This window comes from Microcebus murinus, chromosome 1 (genome assembly GCF_040939455.1).
Source record: "Microcebus murinus isolate Inina chromosome 1, M.murinus_Inina_mat1.0, whole genome shotgun sequence".
Taxonomy (NCBI): Eukaryota; Metazoa; Chordata; class Mammalia; order Primates; family Cheirogaleidae; genus Microcebus; species Microcebus murinus.
In genome coordinates this window covers 27,404,037-27,422,796 of record NC_134104.1, presented here as the reverse complement: position 1 = coordinate 27,422,796, position 18,760 = coordinate 27,404,037, and the positions used below count along the sequence as shown (strand labels likewise).

Genomic DNA, 18,760 nt, shown 5'->3' with positions numbered 1-18,760 from the left:
ACGGAAAACACACCCCCAAGGAGGAGCACCAGCCCCCTAGAAACGGACACCGACCAAAATCAGGCAACCAATATGACAGAAAAGGAATTTCGTATGTGGATCATAAGAACACTCACCCAGCTGCAACAACAACTCAATAACCAACACCAAGAAAACACAAAAAACCTCCAAGAAATGGAACAAAGGTTCAACAAAGAGATTGACACAGTGAAGAAAACTTTAACCGAAGTCCTGGAGATGAAGAATCAAATCAGAGAACTACAAAATACTGTGGAAAGTCTCAAGAACAGGGTGGATCAAGCAGAAGAAAGAATCTCAGAGCTTGAAGATAACACCTTCCAATTAAATAAATCAGTCACAGAAATACAGCAGAGAAACAAGAGAAAAGATCAAAGTCTACAAGAGCTGTGGGATTATGTGAAAAAACCTAACGTGAGGGTCATAGGTTTAGCCGAAGGGGAGGAAGACAGCACTCAAGGGCTGGACAAGCTTTTTGAAGATATAATAGAGGAAAATTTCCCAGGTCTTGCTCAAAATCTCGATATACAAGTTCAAGAAGCCCAGAGGACCCCTGGGAGATTCAATGCAAACAGGAAGACGTCACGTCATGCAGTCATCAGACTGACCAAAGTATCAACTAAAGAGGCCCTTCTAAGAGCTGTAAGACAAAAGAAGCAAGTGACATACAAGGGAAAGCCAATTCGAATAACATCAGACTTCTCTAATGAGACTTTACAAGCAAGGAGAGACTGGGGCCCCATTCTCACTCTTTTGAAACAAAACAATGCCCAGCCTAGAATATTATTCCCTGCAAAACTAAGCTTCATATATGAAGGAGAAATAAAAACATTCGCAGACAAGCAAAGGCTCAGAGAATTCACCAAGACAAGACCAGCCCTACAAGAAGTACTTAAAACAGCGTTATGCACGGAACATCATAATAATAATCCACGGATATAAAAACAACCAAAACCCAAAGATATTAAAGGCCAGATATTACAATGGCTCAAGACACAAATCATAGCAACAACATCCAACCCAACAGAATGATCAGTAATCTACCTTACCTATCAGTTCTCTCAATAAATGTGAATGGCTTAAACTCTCCACTCAAGAGACATAGGCTGGCTGAATGGATAAGAAAATACAGGCCAAGTATATGCTGTCTTCAGGAAACACATTTAACCTGCAAGGATGCACATAGACTAAAAATAAAAGGGTGGAGATCAATATTCCAAGCAAATAGAAGCCAAAAGAAGGCTGGTGTGGCAGTTCTAATTTCAGACGATTTAGTTTTTAAACCAACAAAAGTAGTAAAAGACAAAGAGGGTCATTATATAATGGTGAAGGGCACAGTCCAACAAGAAGAGATAACAATTTTAAATATATATGCACCCAACTTAGGTGCACCCAGATTCATAAAGCAAACCTTACTGGAGCTAAGCAAATGGATTAATAGCAACTCCATAATTGCCGGGGATTTCAACACCCCACTGACGGCACGAGACAGATCCTCCAAACAGAAAATTAATAAAGAAATAATGGACTTAAACAAAACTCTAGAACAATTGGGTCTGACAGACATCTACAGAACATTCTACCCAAAATCCACTGAATATACGTTCTTCTCATCAGCTCACGGGACATTCTCTAAGATTGACCATATCCTAGGACACAAAGAAAATCTCAAGAAATTTAAAAAAATAGAAATCATACCATGTACCTTCTCAGATCACAGTGGAATAAAACTAGAAATCAACCCTAACAGAAACTCACATTTCTACACAAAAACGTGGAAATTAAACAACCTCCTACTAAATGATTACTTCGTAAATGAAGAAATCAAGACGGAAATAAAAAACTTCTATGAAGAAAACGACAATGGAGAGACAAGTTATCAACTCCTCTGGGACACAGCTAAAGCAGTTCTGAGAGGAAAGTTTATCTCCATAAATGCCTATAACCAAAAGGCAAGAAGATCACAAATAGACAATCTAATGAAACGACTCAAAGAGCTGGAAAAAGAAGAACAGACCAACCCCAAACCCAGCAGAAGAAGTGAAATCAACAAGATCAAATCAGAACTAAACGAAATTGAAAACAGGAAAGCTATTCAGGAGATTAATAAAACAAAAAGTTGGTTCTTTGAAAAAATAAACAAGATTGACACGCCGTTGGCTAAGCTAACGAAAAGCAGAAAAGAGAAATCTCTAATAAGCTCCATCAGGAATAAAAAAGGAGATATCACAACTGATCCCAAAGAGATACAAGATACAATTTATGAATACTACAAAAATCTTTATGCACACAAACTGGAAAATGTGGAGGAAATGGACAAATTTCTAGAAACACACAGCCTCCCTAGGCTCAACCAGGAAGAAATAGATTCCCTGAACAGACCAATCTCAACAGCTGAAATAGAAACAGCAATTAAAAATCTCCCTAAAAAGAAAAGTCCCGGTCCAGATGGCTTCACACCTGAATTTTACCATACTTACAAAGAAGAACTAGTACCTATCTTGCAGAAACTATTCCACAACATCGAGAAGAACGGAAACCTCCCCGACACCTTTTATGAAGCGAATATTACCCTGATACCAAAACCAGGAAAGGATGCAACAAAAAAAGAAAACTACAGACCAATATCCCTAATGAATATAGATGCAAAAATTTTCAACAAAATCTTAGCTAACCGAATCCAGACACTTATCAAAAAAATAATCCACCACGACCAAGTGGGCTTCATCCCAGGGATGCAGGGATGGTTCAACATACGTAAATCTATAAATGCAATTCACCACATAAACAGAAGCAAAAACAAAGATCACATGATCCTTTCAATAGATGCAGAAAAAGCTTTTGACAAAATTCAACACCCTTTCATGATACGAACACTTAAGAAAATAGGCATAGAAGGGACATACCTAAAAATGATACAAGCCATATATGACAGACCCATAGCCAACATCATACTGAATGGGGAAAGATTGAAATCATTCCCACTTAGAACTGGAACCAGACAAGGCTGCCCACTATCTCCACTTCTGTTCAACATAGTGCTGGAAGTCTTGGCTACAGCAATCAGACATGAAAATGGAATCAAAGGTATCCAAATAGGGGCAGAAGAGATCAAACTTTCACTGTTTGCTGATGATATGATATTGTATCTAGAAAACCCCAAGGATTCAACCAAGAAACTCCTGGAACTGATCAATGAATTTAGTAAAGTCTCAGGATACAAAATTAATACACAGAAATCAGAGGCATTCATATACGCCAATAACAATCTAATTGAGAACCAAATCAAAGACTCAATTCCCTTCACAATAGCAACAAAGAAATTAAAGTACCTAGGAATATATTTAACCAAAGAGGTAAAAGACCTCTACAGGGAGAACTATGAAACACTGAGGAAGGAAATAGCAGAGGATGTAAACAGATGGAAATCCATACCATGCTCGTGGATCGGCAGACTCAATATCATCAAAATGTCTATACTACCCAAACTGATCTACAGATTCAATGCAATACCTATTAAAATCCCATCAGCATTCTTCACAGATATAGAAAAAATAATTTTACGCTTCGTATGGAACCAAAGAAGACCCCGAATATCAAGAGCAATTCTAGGCAACAAAAACAAAATGGGAGGCATTAATATGCCAGATATCAAACTATACTACAAAGCTGTAGTAATTAAAACAATATGGTATTGGCACAAGAACAGGAATATTGACCAGTGGAACAGATGTGAGAATCCTGATATAAAACCATCCTCATATAGCCATCTCATCTTTGATAAAGCAGACAAAAACATACGCTGGGGAAAAGAATCCCTCTTCAATAAATGGTGCTGGGAAAACTGGATAGCCACCTGTAGAAGGCTGAAACAGGACCCACACCTTTCACCTCTCACAAAAACCAACTCACGCTGGATAACAGACTTAAACCTAAGATATGAAACTATTAGAACTCTAGAAGAAAAAGTTGGAAACACTCTCCTAGACATCGGCCTGGGCAAAGAGTTTATGAAGAAGTCCCCAAAGGCAATCACAGCAGCAACAAAAATAAATAAATGGGACATGATCAAACTACAAAGCTTCTGCACAGCCAAAGAAATAGTCATGAAAGTAAACAGACAGCCTACAGAATGGGAGAAAATTTTTGCATCCTATGCATCCGATAAGGGACTGATAACTAGAATATACTTAGAACTCACGAAAATTAGGAAGAAAAAATCAAATAACCCCATTAAAAAGTGGGCAAAGGACTTGAACAGAAATTTTTCTAAAGAAGACAGAAGAATGGCCAACAAACATATGAAGAAATGCTCAACATCTCTAATCATCAGGGAAATGCAAATCAAAACCACAATGAGATATCACTTAACCCCAGTGAGAATGGCCTTTATCAAAAAATCTCCAAACAATAAATGCTGGCGTGGTTGCGGAGAGAGAGGAACACTCCTACACTGCTGGTGGGACTGCAAACTAGTTCAACCTCTGTGGAAAGCAATATGGAGATACCTTAAAGCAATACAAGTGAATCTACCATTTGATCCAGCAATCCCATTGCTGGGCATCTACCCAAATGATCCAGTGACACTCTACAAAAAAGACACCTGCACTCGAATGTTTATAGCAGCACAATTCATAATTGCAAGGCTGTGGAAACAGCCCAAGTGCCCATCAATCAAAGAATGGATTAATAAAATGTGGTATATGTCCACCATGGAGTACTATTCAGCTCTAAGAAACAATGGTGATATAGCACACCTTATATTTTCCTGGTTAGAGCTGGAACCCATACTACTAAGTGAAGTATCCCAAGAATGGAAAAACAAGCACCAGATATATTCTCCAGCAAACTGGTATTAACTGAGTAGCACCTAAGTAGACACATAGGTGCTACAGTAATAGGGTATTGGGCAGGTGGGAGGGGGGAGGGGGGCGGGTATATACATACATAGTGAGTGAGATGTGCACCATCTGGGGGATGGTCATGATGGAGACTCAGACTTTTGGGGGGAGGGGGGGAATGGGCATTTATTGAAACCTTAAAATCTGTACCCCCATAATATGCCAAAATAAAAAAAAAAAAAAAAAAAAAAAAAAAAAAAAAAAAAAAAAACATACAAATACAAAACATACAAAATACAAAGCTTTTCATTTTTTTTCTTGGAGACAGGTCCTCACTTTGTTACCTAAGCATGAGGGCAGTGGCATTATTATAGCTCACTGCAACCTCAAATTCCTGGGCTCAAGTGATCCTCTTGCCTCAGTTTCCTGAGTAGCTGAGACTACATGAGACTATAGGCACACACTACCACACCCAGCTATTTTTTCTGTTTTTTTTTTTTTTTTTTTTTTTGTAGAGACAAGGTCTTGCTACATTGCTCAGATCTCGAACTCCTAACTGCAAGCAGTCCTCCTGCCTCGGCCTCCCAAAGTTAGGTGCTAGGATTACAGGCATGAACCACTGTGCCCGGCCATATAGAAGCAATTCTTACAAACAGATTATATTTATACACAAAATAAAAAGTTAAAATATATAGTAGATTTCAACTTGTAAATTTATATTAATTCATTTAAAATATTTATTTGTACTAACTACTTAGTACGTGAAAGACTTTTTATGTGCCTATGCCTATAGCTATATAATTATACATACCTATATAATTTATAATTTGTCTACAGAATGGTATATTAAAATGATCACATATTTTGGAAATGAAATTAGCTTAAATCAATACAATTGTGGACATGCTTGAAGCTCTTACTCAAGGGGGGAGAGGGGCATTGGCAATATAAGTAACCTTAACACTTGTACCCCCATAATATGCTAAAATAAAAAAAATACAATTTTGTTAACCATCTTCAAAATTAGTAGATTTGTGTAATTGTTGACTGAGAGACTCTTTAGAAATTACCAAATCCAAAGATAGTGATTGCTAAAATTATGATCAAGTTATAAAAATGTGGTGAAACACATTGTATATTAAAAGGATCACTGGCTGACAAAATTATATCTAATATATAATTCTCCCCCAGAATTTCATGGGTGAGAAAGAAATACTGTCTCTAGTGAACATAATCATTTTGATCACAAGAAAAGTATTTTATATTTGGCACAGGAATATTTCACTTGGATTTTTCATTGGATGGACGGACTCTCTCTTGCAAACAAAATTGGCAAAAAGTTTTCAATTCTTGCACCAGTATGGATAGTGTTAAAAGCTTCATGGAGAACAATGTTGAGAAGGGTTCTGAAACCACTTTCATGCTTAGAATTAAAGAGGTCATGATTTACAGTGTCCACAATGGTAATAAAAGATAGTGGGTGTTTAGGGGAAGATGATGGGGAGAAGAATGAGGAATTATAGATAACATATATTTCATGCATTTGCTATCTCTAAGATAAGCAATATCCTGAGCAAATTTCACATTACTAATTCTGTTTTCTAGGTACCTTGATACCAGGAAGGTGGCACAAAGGATGAATGATTCAAATTTCCAATTTACAAAAAATATATATTATTCCCCTGGAAATCTAGGGAAATTAACTTTCCATTGTGTTTATATTTGATTTTTTATATTTATAACAAAATGCTAAATAATATTTAACTGACCACACAAGTATTGACTATTTTAATCTGATAACTAAACTATAAAACAAATAAATAATTCTGCCTAAATAATACTCTCGTGTAAGGTATGGCTAATAATCAGAAGGTAATATTGAAGATTATGGTAAAAGAAAGCAACTCTTATTTAGGAGAAGAATAACTTTGAAATACTGATTACAAAAGGCCTTACAACATTAAGCATAATCTTACATATCAAATTTATTTTGGTTTTCTTAATAAGTTCTAGATGCTTTTATTTATTCTACCTATTAATGAAATTATATCATATGTATTAAGTATATAATACCATTACTCTAAATGACAAACTAGTAAAAGTATAAAAGAAATATTATGTCTACTCAATTTTATCATCAAAGGAATTTTAAAAAACAAAAATAACATCAGCTAAGTTAAATCAAACAATCTCTGGATATTAGATGGAGGCCATGTTTTCTTTTCAATAATCATAGAAAAAATCTTGAAAATTTTTCATTAGCTAACATGATGGAAGAATGTACAGTACTGTTAAGCCTAAGATACTTTTTAACATAGTTAATAGTTAATAAATATGTTGACTCAAACTTTAGTTTCCTGAAAAATTCCCTAACAAGTTTGCCAGACATGTTTATACCACTAAATCCAGTCGCTCCAGTTTTAAAAATAAAATAAAACAATCACAAATAGGCAAACATTCATAGATAGTACCGATTACTTTGAAATTATGGTTAAATAAAGATGCAAAAATTAATTTAGGAAAATAGAATCCATTTAATAAACTTTCCCATCAAATTCTCTAGAACAAAAACTCCCATTACTTGCATTAGTTTCAAAAGTGCTCTGCATTCACTTGGCCCCTGGGTGCATAATAACCTTTCTAAATGTCTCCGCAAGGGAGATTTTAGTCAAGCGGTGATCTCCTTGGACACAAGTAATGACAAACAATAAGCTAATTCTCAAAAACTTTTTTTAAAGTCATTTTTACTACTTTTAAATGAGTGTGTTTGATGCATGATTTTGGTCCCCCTGATTAATGGTCACCGCCAGCCCAGCTTCTGGAGTTGTAATGTTTCCGTGAGCTTCCCTCCAGCAGAGCTCGACCATTAATCCAGTGGCATATGTCAGCTCAGCAGAGCAAGGTCACTCTTCTGCTTCAAGGGGAACCTTTTTAGAAATAATAAAACTGACAGAAAGTTCTTTTTTGCATGCTTTATGCCACCTGAGGTTGAGTGCTGCAGTTAATATCATAAAGCTTATAAACATTCTCATCTTAGGCAACACCCGCTGCCGCTAGTCTTAGGAATTTAAACGGTTTTTTCTTAGTAAGAACAGACATGTTTATGTGGGGCAAATATATGGTATGTAATCCAAAACTGGGAAAGAATGGGTGGAAAAAAATAGTAGTAAGTTGGTGTTTGGATACTTGGAAGAGATGATTTCCTCATTGCCAATTATATTTATTTTTCTAACAGCATATTTGGATGTGGCTATATGAATCTTTCAATCTATTGAGGGGTTAATAATGGTATTAAAATGTCAAAATAGCAATAGAAATGAACTCAGTTTATGATAATCCTTTGACCTATAGTATAATGTCCAATGCTTTTAGAATATTTATCTTTGAAGGAACTGTATTTTTAAAGTTCTAAATACTTATTTCATTGGCAATCGCTACTTTAAAATTCATAAATAATTATAGTGAGATATTCATAATCTTAAAGAAATTTAAAATTTTTATATGTTCTAACTTAAGCAAATCAAATGAAAGATAACAAACAAAAGAAAAGATGATCACTATGTAATAACAATATAAAGAAAACATAACCATAAGTATTACAAAATGTATATATTTGATTGCATATTTTATTGCTTTTATTTAATTTTAAAAATTCATTGCACAGCTATTAATATAACCCCGTAAAATGTTAGGAAAAACCCAGAAAATTTTAATTTGCTCTTTTTAAGCAAATATTTAGACTAATGCCACATAACCATGTGCTGTAAAATAGAATTCAATACAAGGTAAATCTGCCTTGAATCTTATTCAAAGAATTTGAACTATTAAAATTATGAAAATATAAAAAAGAAGCTACATTATTTACTTTTATTTGTTTATTTATGCAGATAAAATATATCTGAAAGTGAAGCCAGTTAGCAATGCAAGTCAATCCTCCTAGGAAGCCAATTTCTTGTTTATGGTCTCTATATCCAATGTTAGGCCCTCACTTCAAAAGACACAGGAACTTTTTTTCTCAACCTCATGGATATAAACCACCTCGGGATGACCGAGTCATAAACCAAACTATTAAGATACCAAAAATGACAATACCAAGAAAGTATTAATTTGCTACAAGAAATTCATCTGTCAGGAAGAATGTGTAGTCCAGTTGACTGATCAAAAAAACTGTTTCCCCTGGAAGAAATGCTACGTGGGACAGCAGATCATTATATCATTGCTGGGAAGTTTGTTGTATTAGTGTAGCAGAGTCACAGTAAAGTAAATTAGGTGGTATTAAGTCTAGAGACATGAAGTTCTTGTAATAGCCTGAAGTACACATCTCACCTAAGTGAACAAGTCCACCCAACCAATTGAGACATTTGCTTCAGCTACTTTGCACTGTTCTGCAGACACAGTGGCAAATTTCTACTCTCCCACATATTTCTAGGCTTTCTGCAAAGCAACATCCTTTTGCTAACACTTTTTTTTTCCTTGAGATAGATTACGTTACAATGTTTGATTATTTTGATTCTAGGAATGGTTACTTTGTTTGATGTAGGTGTTTCCCAGATCTTTATCAGTGACCCATTTATAAAATATGTTCTGGAGTAGATTACTTCTCTAAGTGACTAATGTTATCCATTAGTCATTCCACACTCTTTGTACATATATTGAGAAATCACTACTATGTCCTATGCTATAAGTGTTTTTGGTGGTAGTCAAAAGCACATGGAGTCTGAAAATTAGACAGACTACATTCAATCCCTCTGGAATCCCCAACAAAAAGCCCAGGGAAACAAATTTAAGACACAACCTCTCTTCTTGATGGTGAATCTAGTTGGGAGCACGTAATGAAATAAACTGTGATTAAAAAAACCAAACACTAGAATCATGGAACAAGCTCTATGAAGATAAGAGGGAGAAATTACTAAATGGACATGTACTATGGACTAGGAAATTTACATATGATAATTAACTTAATTCTCACATTAACCCTATGTGACATACTTCAAGACTTCCCCTTTTCCACATTACTACGCTGAGGCTCAAGAGATTTAATAAAATGTTCAAAATCCTCTGATTAAGAAATATCAGATAGAACCTTCAAGCCCAGGTCTATATGACTTTAGTCCATGTTACCTACTGCTCTGCCAAACTGCCCCTAATACACTTTCTAGGTGTAACTAGTTGAGGCTTTCTTAAGGGAGTGACAGTCTAACTATAAATTCAAATACATGTGAATTCAAAAGCTGGAAAAAATGTGCAAAGGCAGTCCAGACTCAGGAAAGCACAGATAGGAGGATATGAAAGTGGTCAGAGCAGCAGAAACATGGGCCTCACTAGATCACCTAAACCAGTGGGGCCCAAAAAGGTATGTTTGTAAAGCACCCAGATGAGTCTAATATGTAGCCAGACAGTGCTTGTTAAGGAGGTAGAGTAAATGTGTTACTTTTATTAATATTCAAATTAATGGAATATGGAAGCCTAGTGGAAGCCTAGTGGGATACAGCTGAGGTATGTTTGGATAGGAAGAAGGAAAGAATAAGACCAAAGACTAGAGAGAACAGATAAAAGGGGAGAATTGCAGTAAGGAGTCCAGGTCAAACGTGGGGCTTTGCAGCATTAGGGCATTGGTCAACTGGGAGTTGAGAAGGATCTAGAATAATTGGAAGGAAGAAGCAGCTGAAAATCAAATCCTCACTTCCAAGTAGTAGGACCTCATGGACTATGATATAGCTGAATCGTGCTCCCCCCAAATTAATGTGTTAACATGACTGTATTTGGAGATAAGGCCTTAAAAGGGATAGTTGAGTTAAAAAGGTAGCCAGTAGGGTGGGCCCTAATTCAGCCCTCCTTCTACCCTCATAAAATGACATTATGAGAGACAACCAAGCAGGATGCAGAGGAAGAGGCTGTAAGAGGACAGCTATCTGTAAGCTAAAGAGAGAGAGGCCTGGAGCAGGTCCTTCGCTTATGGCCCTCAGTGGAAACCCATCCTGCCAGCACCTTGATCTTGGGCTTTCAAGCTCTGGAACTGTGAGAAAATAAATCCCTGTTGTTTGACCCACCCAGTCTGTCGTATTTTGTTATGGTAGCTCTAGCAAACTAATACAGACTAGGTGAAAACCTCCAAAGCTCTTCACACAAAGGCAGGAAAGGGACTTAGCCAGCCGTGGTGACAAATGGCTCTCTCTATACAAGAATCATTTCATCTACCACCAGAAGCAGATTAAAATTTTCTTCTATTCTAATTAATCAATTCTTAAAGCAGGATGTTCCTGTTCTGTAGACGTTAATATGAATGGTTTGTTTCTGAAAATTTACCTAAATCTTCAACACTAGAAAGAAAGAGAAATGGATAAGTTTGTTAATACTAAACTTGGAAACTTAGACATGTAGAGCATGCACTTGATTCCATTATTTAAAAACACGTAATTTTCACAGATAATGAAGTCATTTATCTCCAAAGCAAGGCAAGGAAAGGTTAAAGAGATATGTGCCTGATTAAATTGATTTTTGAACAAATCTAGTGTGTTAGTAATCCAAAGTACTGACTTTATACTCTTCTCAAAGAATATAATATCCAAATTTCCAAACAAAGGGGAGGCTACCCTTCTGTCATGTCTCCCAACCATTTGTCTCCTGCCCTTTCTTCATATTGTGTGGACACTTTTCAAGTGTGACTAATCTATTTGTCCCCAAAACTTTTGCTACCAGCTTGGGATAAAACTTGACTACAGATTCATATTCTGTAAGATGGAAATGCTATAATTAATTAGTGCTTTGTCTGGAGAGAAGTGTTCAGGGCTAAAAATTATTTAACTTTTTTAATAAAAGAGTAGAACATAGTCAAACGAACAATTTTTCAGCCCATCTCTTCTGATTCGAGGTGTTCTAAGAGTTAAAATTAAATCCAGTAGAAAAATCATGTTCTTCACAGATTCCCAGAAGCCTTTGAGAATTGGGGCATCAATTTTGGGGTGAATGTCTGGTCACTGTGAGCAGTGGAACAGGCCATTTCTTCTTGGAATGCAGACACCAGCTGGAAGCAAAGATGGTGCAGGGCAGTGGAAGCTTTGTGTTCACCATTTTCACAGTGCATGTGATAACTTTCCTATACATATCCAAATGGATACACTTTGTACAAATAGATCCCAAATTCAAAGTTTTCTCAACATCCAATTCAACATGCTACTTCCTTTGAGCCATAATCATCTCCTGCCTGGTTTCTGTAGCAGCATCCTGATTGATCTCCCTGCTTTTTCCCTTTCTTTCTTTCTTTCTTTCTTTCTTTCTTTCTTTCTTTCTTTCTTTCTTTCTTTCTTTCTTTCTTTCTTTCTTTCTTTCTTTCTTTCTTTCTTTCTTTCTTTCTTTCTTTCTTTCTTTCTTTCTTTCTTTCTTTCTTTCTTTCTTTCGTATATTTGAAACACAAAAACCAGAAAAAAAACAAACAAACAAACAAAAAAAAATGATCTGTAAGCCAGACCCTGTCACTTGGCAAAATCTTTCAATATTAGCCAAAATCCATTTAATGACCTGTTGACCCAGAAGGCCCTCTGTGATCCAGCTCTTTGTGGCTGCTCTTCCCTGAGGTATCGAGCTCCATTGTTTCTCAAACATACCAGGTTTAGTCCCACATCAAGGCTTTTGCCCTTGCCCCACCCTCTGCCTGGAATATTATTTCCTCCCCTAATCCCAAGGCCAGCTCTTTCATTTCCTTAACATACTTTCTCAAATCCCCCATTTTCACCAAGTCTTCCCTAGTTCCTCCTATTTAATATCCTCTGTTTAATTTTTTTTCTTCTTGGCACCTATCATTATCTGGCATACTGTATATTTAATTTATTTATGCTGTTTGCTGTCTATTATCACTGGTAAATGTCAGTCATACGAGGGCATAGATCTTTGTTTTCTTCACTTCTGTATCCCCAGCATATGGTCTATATTGTCCATCGTAAGCATTCAGTAGATATTTGTTGCATGCAGAGGCAATATATGTACCTAAACATTTGTACCCCCATAATATGCTGAAATAATAATAATAAAAGAATGAATGCATGTAAAATGGATTAGTTAATTAATTTCTAAGTCTTTTAGAAAGATATGTAGAAAAAAAATGCTGCCAGCTTGGGAAACTTAAAAAATTCTTGATGCCTAGCCACATTCTATATTAAGTCAATCAGAATATTTGGGGATGGAACCCAATCATCCAAATTTGTCTAAAGCTCACCACTGATTCAAATGTTCAACCTAGGTTGAGAACCATCAATAAAGAACATATTTTTCAAATTTTAAAGTGTTCATAGAACTCCTGAGTATCTTGTTAAAAATGTATATTTTGATTTTCTAGGCCAGGGACAGGCCAAAGAATATACATTACTAACAAGCTGCTGGAATGGCAATGCTGCTGATATGTAGGACCACACTGAGCAGCTAGGACTTAGATTTAAGTCAACCTTGGTGACCCTTGGCATACCTTTTAATGTGTTCCATACTCTGTTTTTTCCTGACTTGCCTTATTTGGTTTTACATTTGCATTATAATTTACTTCAAATATTTTTTGAAAAACAAATATGACAAATACTAAGCAAATACAAAAATGAAGGCAGTGTTTTGAGAGTTTTTTTTTTTTTTTGATGGGGAGGGAGGTAATAAACAAAAGTAAAAATAAACAGCTATTGATACCATTTTTTAAATGGGAAAAATGTGAATATATCTATCAATCACACTACCTGCATTTTATATTATATATATTATTTCAGATAACTTTGTTTGAAAAGCCAAACATTCAACAAAAATTATACCTTAGATAAAAAAGCAACAGAGAGTAGGTGAAAGGGACCACAGGCCTAAAAGCAGAAAAACTGTCCCATAAATCCCAAATCATTTGTTTTACTAGATTTGCTAATTTGGGCAAAATATTTATCTACAGGACTATTTTCTTCCCAGTGAATTGGGAATAAAAATAATGCCTACCTCATGGGGGTTTTGAGATGATTAAGTAAAACAATGGACATCAGTTCCTTGGGCAACTGTCTGGCCTCAAGTAAGCACCAGTGTACGTAAATACTTCTTCCCCTTCTTATACCTGGTTAGATAAGAGTTAAAATGTATCTTAACAGTCTCCATATAAAAAACAATGAAGAAAGCTCTTTAATGCCACAACTATGTGTCATCCTTGTCTAGGAGCATAAATTTGCACAGCGGGCAGTGCAGTGAAAACAGCTCATAATCAACTCATCACCTCTCATCATTGCTAGGATCAAATGCAAATGGGAAAGAATGCCACTTCAGTCATTGCTAGTGAAAATTAGCATCTGTGACACTAATGGTGTCTCATTTAGTATGCACTTTAGATTAAAAAGAATGGTTTAAAAAAAAAGCCATTTCCAGAACTGCCATTATTCCAGTGTTTCCCTTTAAAATAACAATAGTACTTGAATTTCTTTTATTACTAAAAACCTTAGTTAAAATTTATGCACACAGATCATTAATTCCAGCCCAGTAAAGGCCAAGTTGTTCTAATTATGGTTACCAGGTTTAATTTGTGGGGTCTACTGCTTTTCTATTTTCAAAGTTTCTTCCATATTTTCTAACCTGGAACAAAGGTCTACTGTTATGTAACAGTGGGTATCTAAGGATTCTTGCACACCATTTGGTATGTTGGAGTTCTTAAAATAAAGCTTAAAAGTGAATTACAGTTGTATTTATACACACACAACCTTTTTTATATACACACTAACAGACTTACTACCAAGAATAATGAAAGTACATAGTACTAGTGGGTATCTATACCTGAACCAGGCTATACATAGTAGACTCAGAAATTTCATTCAGTTTGCAAATATCTATCGAGAGCCTACTACATTGAAAGTGTTATGACAGGTGCAGAAGGAACATATGTGGTTATGCTTATTTCAATACTAGGTCATGATTTTTTTTTTAAATTTGAATATTTGAATATTGACAAAGTTGTTGTTGTTTTACATTTGCTGGTGTTGAAACTTGGGTGGATACCTAGTGAGATTTTGCTGATGAACTTCCTGCATAGTTGGAGACTGAGATGGAGGACTTCTAAATTCCTTTCCAACTTATAGAGGCTCTTGATACAGTCCCCTTAGTCTCCTTAAAATTTAGCTGGCAATGAAGACAGAAACAGAAAAAATATCGACAGTCTTTTTTGTTTATAATGGCAGTATGCTAAGAGAAGAAGTATTGAAAATTGACATATGTATTTCTCAACCCACACGTTTTCATCTATGTGTCCTTATTCAAGGCAATTAACCTTCTTTATGCCTTAGGCTGTTCATGTATAAGGCTAAATAAGAGTGAGTGATTCTCTCACAGTTGTTATAAATATTAAGTAAATTAGTGTTTAAACGGCTCTGATCACATCAACTGGCATATAATAAACTCACAGTAATATAGAAAACCAAAATAAAACATTTTAGTGGGAAAAACAGAAAATTTAAGAGTTAATACAGGTGTAATGTAATAATAGTCCATCAAATCTTAACCCTGGATATGTTTAAAAATTTCTCAAATCACTATCATTTGAGGATACTAGTAGTAAGAAGATAAAAACAAAATTCAAGGAGGATATAATACCTTGCATGTATGTTAAGCAAGGCTATTTTTAAGCTATCTAAATACAGAATACTTAACCACTATACCTCAAACTTCTTTGTTAATTTGGAATCTATCTATTTGCCATAGAAAGTTCTGAGACACTTATTAAACTCTTTAGAATTTATTAACATTCCAGTACATATAGTGGGTTTCTTTTTAAATAATTCTCCAAGGATTTTCAAGTTTCCCTTATAGAATATCTCTGGTCTCTGCTTCTCAGCCAATGCTATGTTTTGTAATAAATGTGTATGCTACTGCTCTTATTTATAAGCTATTCAAAGGAAAGAACCCATACCAAAAATAGAGAAACAGTAATAAAAGGTGAAGTAAAAGGGCACATTAATGATAAAATTGCAAATTGTAAAATTATATTTTGATACATGTTTGGATTTACTTTTTCTTGATTCATGGACATGCGTTTTGATAAGTCTTATGAATATAACAAATTATTTTTATATAGAACTCAAAAAATCTATTACTGCATATTTTGTCTATGAATGTTTTGAACCTTCTCTCAACTGTAGAACCTATTTGAAAGTAGTATAATAGAGCCAAAGTCCTCCATTTATTTCCTTTTTAATTTAAAAATTTCATACATTATATTTGAGGTAATAGTTATAATATGCACTGCATTAGAATTGGATACTGGGTCCCTTGAAATATAACCCATGAGAGTTAACATGAACTAGACACTTAAATAATATTTCCTTCATTTTTTATATTGTCACTTTTTGCCTACTTTAGCATTTACAATTAAAAAAAAAATCCCTCTTAGAAATTTTGAGAGTATAGTACAAAGAGTTTACGTTTCTAGATAAGGAGATGTAAAATAACATCTGGTATGTAGGTAATCAATGTAGACAATAATTTCCTATATTTTAAGCAGATGTTCTGATGGCTCTATCTTTCTAGACACCGGCTCTATGTCCCCTTCCAGTAGATGAAGAAATTTCCATTCCTTATTCTGCTAGTCATTTATTTGCATGGATCATAATAGCATTCATCTCTGCCATCCTTTATGGATTCTGCTCTTTATCCATAAAATATAGCAAGAAAATGAACCAGTAAAATAAATGTGAATTAAGAGGAAAAGTAGTTGTTTTAAGACATAATTATAAGAATTGGAAAAATATCACTACCATACTAAAGGGAAAGGATCCAGTTGATCTAGAATGTATGAAAAACACACCTGTGCATATATACTCACATATCTTTTTAAATTCATATGACATGAAACCATATGTTTAAATAAAATGGGAATTCCTTCACAAAAAATGTTAATAGGTTTCCAATGTCACTATTTTCTGTGATATATTTTGTTCCCAGAGGCATATTTTATTAAATATATTTTTAATTTTATGAATAAGGAAGTCACCAAAATGAACAATATTCTATTTGTTTATAATAGTTCCTGTATTAAACCAAATTATGATGATAAAGTATCATTTTGAAAATAGCTTAATGACATAAATATGATAGTAACTCACAACATAATATAGATCATATCAGATACTCCAACTTCAGATTTTAAATATTTTTAAGAAAACTAGTTTCACAGTAACTTTTGTAATCTCACAAAACCCACTATTGTCAACTAAATATGTGTCACATTTAATCAAGTAAATTTTCTATGAAATTAATCTTAAACAGAAGTATAAGTGGTACTTTTAAAAACTTTTTGTACTCTTTGGAAAATGTTACTTTGAATTTTTATCATACTAGGGGAAAAGACAGAAATCATGATGCTATCTAGCTGTACTTTTAACTAAAGATGCTTGTCTATCCTTTATCAGATATTTGGATCAGAAAGAATACTGAAAATCATTTGTTCTTAGTTTCCAAAGATTGAATATCATTTATTTTTAGTTTTCATCAAAAAATTGCCTGGCAACTTCCACAGACTTTCAAAATATTGACCATTGGTCAAAGCCACATCAATCCAAAAGGTCATAATCAATCCTCAACCTGTTTCTCTGAAAACATAGGTGACTAACAAATAAAGATTTTATGTTATTAATGAATTTAGAGTTCTACAACAAAATCTGAACTTTGCTATTCCATATCATGCTTTTTTAAAAGTGACATTTATTGTCAAGACAAAGAATAGAATAACATTCCACATATTACCAATTTGTCAAATCTACCAATTTATGGGGTTTTGATGTTTCTCAAAACACAACCCAATCCTTTCTGTAGTCACAATATTAGTTCAAGAGAAGAGAAAAAGTAGAAAAAATATATATATCCCCACAACAAGCTATCATATTTTAGCATTCAAAATGAAAAAAGTCCTATATATTTTTAACCATAACATCTTCATTTTACAACCTTCTCATAAGTAAATGTATTATGAAGAGCTAAGCTCTTAATAGATAAAATTCATTCAGTAGACTGTTAAATAGACATTGACAATCTCATAGTCATTAAAAATGTGCAAGATTTTATAATATTAACCACTGAGAGATCACCAAATTGATTTCCGTGAAGTTGATCTGAACTCAAACTTCAATTACAGATGCAAATGTTCAAATATGTACTATAAGACAAAATCACAGAGACAATAATTGTCAAGTGCTATTTAACATCTAAGTTTGCAATTGAATTTTCCATATTTGCCACGAGGCATTCAACCCTATGCTTCAATTGATTTATGACTGACAGATGAGAACAATGAGTGTGTGTGTGTTTTGGTTTTATTTAGCTATGTATGAAATTACCTTACCTTTGGTTTTTGATGTTTCTCCTTCTCTGAAACATTAGATGGTTTTCTCTTCAGCATTTTGAATTCAGACTACCTCTAGTGAGTGTACTTTCTGCTATTACAGAAACAACTGAAAACAGCCGGCAATGTGCTGTCTATGATATACATCAGATAAGTTTGAGCTCAGTGACCTGCCACTTCCTCTTTTGGTCAGGATATGACTTCAACATCTACATGTGTAAATTTTTTTTTTCTTTACCGTAATCTTTTGGTAACTCTTTATTGTCCCGTTCCTGCTATATTTTATGAGATGGGTTCCAAATGTCATATTGAGACATACCTTCAGTTACCATATGAGTCATACAGATTTCAAAACAAAACTCATTTTTTTCAGTTGATATAAAAATAAAAATCTACAGTACATTCTATTGGTAAATGGAAGAAAATATCTGAGCCAATAAGTGAAATAAAACTTGAGGTGTTGGCTTTTTATTATTATTTTTAAATAAGAAAATACTCAGTGTAGTCAATTTTACATTTCTAAATACACATTGTTAAATGATAAAATAAGTCAGATCTTAAACACTAT

General features: G+C 34.3%; 1 protein-coding gene across 1 annotated transcript in view; it reads right to left on the bottom strand.

The window, feature by feature from the left end:
• The window catches only part of LOC105883110 (SAM domain-containing protein SAMSN-1), a 55,843-nt gene extending 37,473 nt beyond the window's left edge, over nucleotides 1–18,370 (bottom strand). The window contains exon 1 of the mRNA XM_012786025.3: nucleotides 18,193–18,370. Coding sequence (XP_012641479.1) covers nucleotides 18,193–18,249 — 57 coding nt within the window. The 5' untranslated portion in view covers nucleotides 18,250–18,370. The remainder of the gene's footprint in view (nucleotides 1–18,192) is intronic.
• Between the last annotated feature and the right edge of the window lie 390 nt (nucleotides 18,371–18,760).